At 60.3% G+C, this 9651-nt stretch overlaps 1 protein-coding gene across 1 annotated transcript; it reads right to left on the bottom strand.

Moving 5' to 3' along the window:
* Positions 1-58: 58 nt before the first annotated feature.
* LOC104578077 (methyltransferase 3, N6-adenosine-methyltransferase complex catalytic subunit) lies at positions 59-9624 on the bottom strand. Its single transcript, XM_088539427.1, is given in 12 exon segments — positions 59-192; positions 277-389; positions 464-529; positions 1775-1883; positions 2424-2462; positions 2554-2741; positions 2809-3025; positions 4035-4210; positions 5109-5423; positions 7970-8072; positions 8074-8199; positions 9503-9624. Coding segments are annotated over 12 exon segments (1665 nt in total). The 5' UTR covers positions 9604-9624; the 3' UTR covers positions 59-80.
* Between the last annotated feature and the right edge of the window lie 27 nt (positions 9625-9651).

Here is a 9651-nt window from a genome sequence, read left to right as displayed (position 1 = left end):
CGGGGAGGGAAAAAAAACACGCCTGCCCGCAGCCTGTTGCCTGTTTTGTGGCTTTTTTGCCTCAAAAAAGCGGCCCGCGGCTACATGTTTTTGGGCTTGGAGATGATGCCGTCCGGGTAGTGCTGCTTGAACTGGGCCACCACGTCGGGGTCCAGGAGGTGGATCCCGTCCAGCTGGTTCCCCAGCGTGATCCTGGGGGGAAAAACGGCCATTTTGGGGCGTTTTGGGGCGGGACGCGGCGTTTTGGGGCGGAACGCGGCGTTTTGGGGCGCTCACCAGTTGGGTTGCACGTTGTGGGGCCGCCCGAAGAGCTCGATTTTGCGGGTGCCGGGCGAGAGGCGCTCGATCATCCCGTAGATCTCATCGGGTTTGTGGCTCGTCGAGCGCACCTGGGGGGATTTTCGGGCGAATTCGAGGGATTTCGGGGCATTTTGGGGCGTTTTCGGGTGTTTTCGGGGCTCACCTCGGCCACGATGACGTCGCAGTCCAGGCCCCGGTTGAAGCCCTGCGGGTTTCCCTTCACGCCGACCTGTGCCGCGAGGGACAAAATGGCGGCTCCGGGGCCACAAAATGGCGGCGGGCGCCCCAAAAACGCCCAAAATGAGCCCAAAAAGCGGCCCCGGGGGCAAGGGAGGCGCCCCCGGGAGGCTGAATGTGAAGCAGGGACCTAAAGGGGCCCCGCGGAGACCCCAAATTTGCCCCCCAAGACCCCAAATTCGCCCCCCAAGACCCCAGATTTGGCCCCAAAGACCCCAGATTTCAGTCCAAAACCCCCAAATTTCAGTCCAAAACCCCCAAATTTTGGTCCAAAGACCCCACATTTCGGTCCAAAGTGGCTCCAGAAAAGGCAATAAAGGCCCCAAGACCCCAAACTGCCCCCGAACACCCCCAAAAAGGCCCCAGGGACCCCCAATTTGGCCTCCAATGACCCAAAATCGGCTCTTGAGGAGGCCAAATCGGCCGCCAAGACCCCAGAACAACCCCGAGACCCCCCAAATGGCCCCATTCGACCCCAAAGTGGCTCCCAAAACCCTCAAATCGGCCTCTTAAGACCCAAATGTTGCCCCCGGGGACCTCAAACCGGCCTCTAAGACCCCAAATGTTGCCCCCAAAGACCCCAAACTGGCCCCTAGGACCTCAAAACGGCCTCTAAGACCCAAATGTTGCCCCCAAAGACCCCAAAAGGCCCCAGAAGACCCCAAAGGGCCTCCCTAGATCTCAAAGTGGCCCCTAAGACCTCAAAATGGCCTCTAAGACCCAAATGTTGCCCCCAAAGACCCCAAACTGGCCCCAGAAGACCCCAAAGGGCCTCCCTAGACCTCAAATTGCCCCCTAAGACCCAAATGTTGCCCCCAAAGACCCCAAAAGGCCCCAGAAGACCCCAAGGGGGCTCCCTAGACCTCAAAACAGCCCCTAAGACCTCAAAACGGCCTCTAAGACCCAAATGTTGCCCCCAAAGACCCCAAACTGGCCCCAGAAGACCCCAAAGGGCCTCCCTAGACCTCAGAGTGGCCCCTAAGACCTCAAAACGGCCTCTAAGACCCAAATGTTGCCCCCAAAGACCCCAAACTGGCCCCAGAAGACCCCAAAGGGCCTCCCTAGACCTCAGAGTGGCCCCTAAGGCCTCAAAACGGCCTCTAAGACCCAAATGTTGCCCCCAAAGACCCCAAACTGGCCCCTAGGACCTCAAAACGGCCTCTAAGACCCAACTGTTGCCCCCAAGGACCTCCGAGACCCCCAAAGGACCCCAGAGCCCCCAGAAGGGGCCCCGCACCAGGCAGTGCTCCTTGCCGTGGTTGAGCCAATGGCCGGTGCGGCCCGTGCGGATGATTCGCTGCAGCTGGTTGGTCTTCACCCAGATGATCTCGTCCACCCGCTCGTACCTGGAGGCCGAGGGCCGGAGAGGAGGCTCCGTGAAGGAGAGGTCAGGGAGGAAGAGGAGGCTCCATAAGGAGCCATCAAGGAGGAAGAGGAGGCTCCATAAAGGGGATGTCAAGGAGGAAGAGGAGGCTCCGTGAAGGAGAGGTCAAGGAGGAAGAGGAGGCTCCATAAAGGGGATGTCAAGGAGGAAGAGGAGGCTCCGTGAAGGAGAGGTCAAGGAGGAAGAGGAGGCTCCATGAAGGGGATGTCAAGGAGGAAGAGGAGGCTCCGTGAAGGAGAGGTCAAGGAGGAAGAGGAGGCTCCATGAAGGGGATGTCGAGGAGGCTCCATGAAGGAGAAGTCAAGGAGGCTCCATGAAGGAGAGGTCGAGGAGGCTCCATGAAGGGGATGTCGAGGAGGAAGAGGAGGCTCCATGAAGGAGAAGTCAAGGAGGCTCCATGAAGGGAGAAGTCAAGGAGGCTCCATGAAGGAGATGTCGAGGAGGAAGAGGAGGAAAGACGAGGACAGACGGGATCGTCGGCATGGGGAGCCACCAAACTCACCCCCAGAGGTTGAGGCACTCGCGGCCCAGCTCCATGGCCCTGCGAGGGCAGAAGATGAGGACGGGGCAGGGTTTTTTCCCCAAAAAACCCCCAAACGTGGCGGGTTTGGGGCTCGGGAGGCTCCGCTCACCGCCCGGTGACCCAGAGGAAGAGGAAGCCCTCGTCCTGGAGCACGGGGATGTTGAGGCGCCGCATCTCGTCGTCGGTCAGCGTGCCGTAGGGCAGCTCCATGTGGATGTCCCACGGCGGGTCGGCCATGACCACGGCGAACTTGCCCAGGATGCTGACGTCCAGGTAGCGGATGTCGCAGCAGATCCACTGCGGGGAGAGGACAACGTGGAGGCCGGCGCGATCCCGCGGGATCCGTCCCGGTTTTCCCCGTTACCTGCGGCGGGAAGAGGCGGTCGGCGCCGGCGTCGGAGCCCACGGCCTGCGGCAGGGCCAGCTCCTGGCCCGGGTTGTGGTCGCGGGCGCCGGGAGCGGCGGCGTCGGAGCAGGCGTCGATCTCGTAGTGGACGTACTTGCACGTGTCCATGTGGAAGCAGGTGTTGAGGAAGGAGCAGTCGCCCAGCGACTCGTCCGTGTGCTTGTTGATGATGCGCCTGGCGGGGGAGGAACGGCGGGGACGGGAGGCCCGCGCGCGCCGGGGAGCCCCAGAGCCTTGAGGAACTTCTCAAGGGCCTTGAGGAACCCCAGAGCCTTGAGGAACTTGTGAAGGGCCTTGGGGAACCCAAGAACCTCGAGGAACCCAAGAGCCTTGAGGAACTTGTGAAGGGCCTTGAGGAACCCAAGAACCTTGAGAAACTCCTCAAGGGCCTTGAGGAACCCCAGAGCCTTGAGGAACTTGTCAAGGGCCTTGGAGAACCCAAGAACCTTGAGGAACCCAAGAGCTTTGAGGAACTCATCAGGGGCCTTGAGGAACTCGTCAAGGGCCTTGGGGAACCCAAGGGCCCCGAGGAACTTGTCAAAGGCCTTGGGGAACCCAACAGCCTTGAGGAACTTCTCAAGGGCCTTGAGGAACTCGTCAAAGGCCTTGAGGAACCCAAGGGCCTTGAGGAACACATCAAGGGCCTTGAAGAGCCCAAGAGCCCTGAGGAACCCAAGAACCTTGAGGAACTCATCAAGGGCCTTGAGGAACTCGTCAAGAGCCTTGAGGAACCCAAGAGCCCTGAGGAACTCGTCAAGGGCCTTGAGGAACCCAAGAGCCTTGAGGAACTCGTCAAGGGCCTTGAGGAACCCAAGAACCTCGAGGAACCCAAGAGCCTTGAGGAACTCATCAAGGGCCTTGAGGAACCCAAGGGCCCCGAGGAACTCATCAAAGGTCTTGGGGAACCCAACAGCCTTGAGGAACTTCTCAAGGGCCTTGAGGAACTCGTCAAACGCCTTGAGGAACCCAAGGGCCTTGAGGAACTCGTCAAGGGCCCTGAGGAACCCAAGAACTTTGAGGAACTCGTCAAGGGCCTTGAGGAACCCAAGAACCTTGAGGATCCCAAGAACCTTCAGGAACTCGTCAAGGGCCTTGAGGAACCCAAGAGCCCTGAGGAACCCAAGAACCTTGAGGAACCGGTCAAGGACGTTGGAAACCAGGGCAAAAGAGGGCCCATTTCCTACCGGAAATGGAGCTTGCGGCAGGGCCGCTCGGCGTCGGTCGCCTTCATGCACTCCTCCTTGGTGCCGTAGTCGCAGAACTCCTGCACCTGGGCCCGGCCGCGCGAGCGGAACTTCTCCACGATGGACTGCTCCTTGGCCGTGGTGGTGTTGAGCAGCTCCAGGATCTCCTGGCTCACCTGGCCGAGGAAAAGGTGACAAATTGAAGCTCTTTGGGCCAAAACGTGGAAAATTGAACATTCTGGGGCCGAAAATGCGACAACTTGAAGCTTCTAGGGCCAAAACGCGACGCAATGAAGCTTCTAGATGGTGCGTTGATGCTTCTAGGGTCAGTAAGATGACATGCTGAAGCTCTTTGGGCCAAAAACGCGACGTATTGAAGCTTTTTCAGCCAAAAATGAGACGTTTTGAAGCTTCTAGGGTCAAAAAGGCGACACATTAAAGCTTCTAGGGCCAAAATGATGATGTGGTGACATTCCTGGGGCCAAGAAGGCGACGCATTGAGGGTTCTTGGGCCAAGAACGCGACGCGTCGCTGCCGTTTGGGCCAAAAAGGCAACACGTTGACACTCCTTGGGTCCAAAAGGTGACCCGTTGACACCGTTTGGTCCAAGAAGGCGACGCATTGACGCCATCTGGGCCAAGAAGGCGACGCGTTGACGCTTCTTGGGCCAAAAACGCAACGTGTTGGCGCTCTTTGGGTCCAAAAGGTGACGCGTTGATGCTTCTTGGGCCAAAAAGGCGACGCGTTGACGCCGTTTGGGCCAAGAAGGCGCTGCGTCGACGCTCTGTGGACCCAAAAGGTGACGCGTTGACGCCGTTTGGTCCAAGAAGGTGACGCGTTGACGCTTCTTGGTCCAAGAGGGCGACGCGTTGGTGCTTCTTGGACCCAAAAGGCGACGCGTTGATGCCGTTTGGTCCAAAAAGGCGACGCGTCGACCCTCTTTGGCCCCAAAAGGCGCCGCGTTGATGCCATTTGGGCCAAGAAGGTGACGCGTTGACGCTCTTTGGCCCCAAAACGCGCCGCGTTGGCGCCGTTTGGCCCCAAAACGCGCCATCCGAGCGCCCCCCGCGTCACCTTCTTGCTCTGCTGCTCCTTGGTGGACTGCTGGCTCAGGAGGCTCTCGATCTCGCGGTCCACGTCGGAGGCGGCCGGCTGCTTGCGCCACCTCTTGGGGGCGTCGCGGGCGCCGTCGGCGCCGTCGCGGGCCGCCCCGCGGCGCTTGTGGCGCTCGGCGGCGCCCGTCATGGCCGCCAGCTTGGCGTGGTCGGCGTAGGTGACGAGCGTGGGCGCCGCGGCCACCAGGAGCCCCCGGCGCACCTCGATGAGCTCCTGCGCCGCGAACTTCTGCAGGAGGCTCTCCACGCCGCGGCGCGGCGCCGGCGCCTCCGCCTGCGGAACGGGGACGTTTGGGGAGATTTGGGGACATTTAGGGACATTTAGGGACATTTGGGGGACAATTTGGGGTCATTTAGGGGACATTTGGGGACATTTTCCATGAACTTCTGCAGGAGGCTCTCCACGCCGCGGCGCGGCGCCGGCGCCTCCGCCTGCGGAACAGGGACATTTGGGGACGTTTAGGGACATTTGGGGACAATTTGGGGACATTTAGGGACAATTTGGGGTCATTTAGGGGACGTTTGGGGACATTTTCCATGAACTTCTGCAGGAGGCTCTCCACACCGCGGCGCAGCGCCGGCGCCTCCGCCTGCCAAAACGGGGACGTTTGGGGACATTTAGGGACGTTTAGGGACAATTTGGGGACATTTGGGGACAATTTGGGGGACATTTAGGGACATTTAGGGGACATTTGGGGACATTTGGGGACATTTTCCATGAACTTCTGCAGGAGGCTCTCCACGCCGCGGCGCGGCGCCGGCGCCTCCGCCTGCGGAACGGGGACGTTTGGGGACGTTTGGGGACGTTTAGGGACATTTGGGGTCATTTAGGGACATTTAGGGACATTTAGGGGACATTTAGGGACGTTTGGGGACATTTTGGGGACAATTTGGGGTCATTTAGGGGACATTTGGGGACATTTTCCATGAACTTCTGCAGGAGGCTCTCCACGCCGCGGCGCCGGCGCCTCCGCCTGCGGAACGGGGACGTTTGGGGACATTTGGGGACATTTAGGGACGTTTGGGGACATTTTGGGGACAATTTGGGGTCATTTAGGGGACATTTGGGGACATTTTCCATGAACTTCTGCAGGAGGCTCTCCACGCCGCGGCGCGGCGCCGGCGCCTCCGCCTGCGGAACGGGGACGTTTGGGGACGTTTGGGGACGTTTAGGGACGTTTGGGGACATTGGGGGACGTTTGGGGACAATTTGGGGGACGTTGGGGGACATCTGGGGACGTTTGGGGGACATTTGGGGACATTGGGGGACGTTTGGGGACGTTTAGGGACGTTTGGGGACATCTGGGGACGACTGGGGACATTTGGGAATATTTTGGGACATTTGGGGGACATTTGGGGACATTTGGGGACAATTTGGGGACGTTTTTGGGGACATTTGGGGACATTTTTGGGGACATTTGGGGGACATTTTGGGGGACATTTAGGGACATTGGGGGACATTTGGGGACATTTGGGGACATTTTGGAGGACATTTTGGAGGACAATTAGGGGCCATTTGGGGATATTTAGGGACATTTTGGGACTTTTGGGGACATTTTGGGGATATTTTGGGGACATTCTGTGACATTTTGGGGACATTTTGGCACATTTTGGGGCCATTTAGGGACATTTTGGGGACATTTGGGGACAGGCGCTCACGGTGGCGATGGCGGCGCAGATGGCGGCCGCGTCGGTGGGCAGCGGCAGCGCCACGTCCGCCAGGTGCCATTTGGGGACATTTGGGGACATTCTGGGACATTTTGGGGATATTTTGGCACATTTTGGGGACATTTTGGGGACATTTGGGGACAGGCGCTCACGGTGGCGATGGCGGCGCAGATGGCGGCCGCGTCGGTGGGCAGCGGCAGCGCCACGTCCGCCAGGTGCCATTTGGGGACATTCTGGGACATTTTGGGGATATTTTGGCACATTTTGGCACATTTTGGGACATTTGGGGACATTTTGGGGCCAGGCGCTCACGGTGGCGATGGCGGCGCAGATGGCGGCCGCGTCGGTGGGCAGCGGCAGCGCCACGTCCGCCAGGTGCCATTTGGGGACATTTGGGGACATTCTGGGACATTTTGGGGACATTTTGGCACATTTTGGGACATTTTGGGGACATTTGGGGCCAGGCGCTCACGGTGGCGATGGCGGCGCAGATGGCGGCCGCGTCGGTGGGCAGCGGCAGCGCCACGTCCGCCAGGTGCCATTTGGGGACATTTGGGGACATTCTGGGACATTTTGGGATATTTAGGGACATTTTAAGGACATTTTGGCACATTTTGGGGACATTTGGGGACATTTGGGGCCAGGCGCTCACGGTGGCGATGGCGGCGCAGATGGCGGCCGCGTCGGTGGGCAGCGGCAGCGCCACGTCCGCCAGGTGCCATTTGGGGACATTCTGGGACATTTTGGGGATATTTTGGCACATTTTGGCACATTTTGGGACATTTGGGGACATTTTGGGGCCAGGCGCTCACGGTGGCGATGGCGGCGCAGATGGCGGCCGCGTCGGTGGGCAGCGGCAGCGCCACGTCCGCCAGGTGCCATTTGGGGACATTTGGGGACATTCTGGGACATTTTGGGGACATTTTGGCACATTTTGGGACATTTTGGGGACATTTGGGGCCAGGCGCTCACGGTGGCGATGGCGGCGCAGATGGCGGCCGCGTCGGTGGGCAGCGGCAGCGCCACGTCCGCCAGGTGCCATTTGGGGACATTTGGGGACATTCTGGGACATTTTGGGATATTTAGGGACATTTTAAGGACATTTTGGCACATTTTGGGGACATTTGGGGACATTTGGGGCCAGGCGCTCACGGTGGCGATGGCGGCGCAGATGGCGGCCGCGTCGGTGGGCAGCGGCAGCGCCACGTCCGCCAGGTGCCGCAGGAGGCGCCGCTCCAGCGCCGGGTCCGGGGTCCCCGTCGCCGTCGTCACCGTTGTCACCGTTGTTGCCGCTCGGGGACGTCGCGGTGGCCGCGGTGGCCGCGGGGGGGGCGGGGCTGGCGCTGCGGGACGAGGGCGGCGGCTGCTCCGGGTGACGCGGTCTGGGGGGGGCGGGGGGGACGGGTGACTCTGGAGCCTAACGATGGGCCTGGAGCCCCTACGATGACTCTGAAGCCTAATGATGGTCCTGGACCCCATACGATGACTCTGGAGCCTAATGATGCCCTGGACCCCATAATGATGACTCTGGAGCCTAATGATGGTCCTGGAGCCCCTATGATGCCCCTGGAGCCTAATGATGCCCCTGGAGCCCGTATGATGCCCCTGGAGCCCGTATGATGACTCTGGAGCCTAACGATGGTCCTGGTCCCTAATGATGGTCCTGGTCCCTATATGATGCCCCTGAAGCCCGTATGATGACTCTGGAGCCTAATGATGCCCCTGGACCCTCTATGATGCCCCTGGGGCCTAATGATGGTCCTGGACCCCATACGATGACTCTGGAGCCTAAGGATGGTCCTGGACCCCATATGATGACTCTGGAGCCTAACGATGGTCCTGGACCCTCTATGATGCCCCTGGAGCCTAATGATGGTCCTGGACCCCATATGATGCCCCTGGAGCCTAATGATGGTCCTGGACCCCATATGTTGCCTCTGGAGCCTAATGATGACCCTAGACCCTCTATGATGGCCCTGGTCCCTAATGATGGTCCTGGACCCTATATGATGCCCCTGGAGCCTAATGATGGGCCTGGACCCCATACGATGACTCTGGAGCCTAACGATGGTCCTGGACCCTCTATGATGCCCCTGGAGCCTAAGGATGGTCCTGGACCCCACATGATGACTCTGGAGCCTAACGATGGGCCTGGACCCCACATGATGACTCTGGAGCCTAATGATGGTCCTAGAGCCCATATGATGCCCGTGGAGCCTAATGATGGGCCTGGACCCCATATGATGACTCTGGAGCCTAACGATGGGCCTGGAGCCCCTACGATGACACTGGAGCCTAACGATGGGCCTGGAGCCCCTACGATGACTCTGGAGCCTAATGATGGGCCTGGAGCCCCTATGATGACTCTGGAGCCTAATGATGCCCCTAGACCCTCTATTATGCCCCTGGAGCCTAAGGATGCCCCTTAAGGCCTGTCCTGGTGTCCCCTGTTCCCTTATGACGTCCCCAGCCCCCCATGTTGCCCCTGGTCCCTAATGACGTCCCCGTCCCCCCATGTTACCCCTGGTCCCTAATGACGTCCCCACCCTGGTCCCTAATGACGTCCCCAGTCCCTCATGTTACCCCTGGTCCCTAACGACGTCCCCGGCCCCTCACAACATCCCCGGCCCCTCACGTTACCCCTGGTCCCTAACGACGGCCCCGGCCCCTCCCGGCGCCCCCCGCGCCGCACCGAGCGGGTCCTGCTTCCGCCGCCGCTGCAGCCGCTCGCGCAGCGAGTCCAGCTGCTTCTTGTGGGCCTGGATCGAGCTCCACGTGTCCGACATGGCGCCTCCGGTACCGGCACCGGGCCCGCCGCTCCGGGCCGGAAGCGC

This window comes from Tinamus guttatus, unplaced genomic scaffold (genome assembly GCF_059628265.1).
Source record: "Tinamus guttatus ecotype Peru unplaced genomic scaffold, ASM5962826v1 Tinamus_guttatus_pri_ptg001670l, whole genome shotgun sequence".
NCBI classification, from domain to species: Eukaryota; Metazoa; Chordata; class Aves; order Tinamiformes; family Tinamidae; genus Tinamus; species Tinamus guttatus.
The sequence above is the reverse complement of the archived record's forward strand: the minus strand, read 5'-3'. Positions and strand labels throughout refer to the sequence as shown.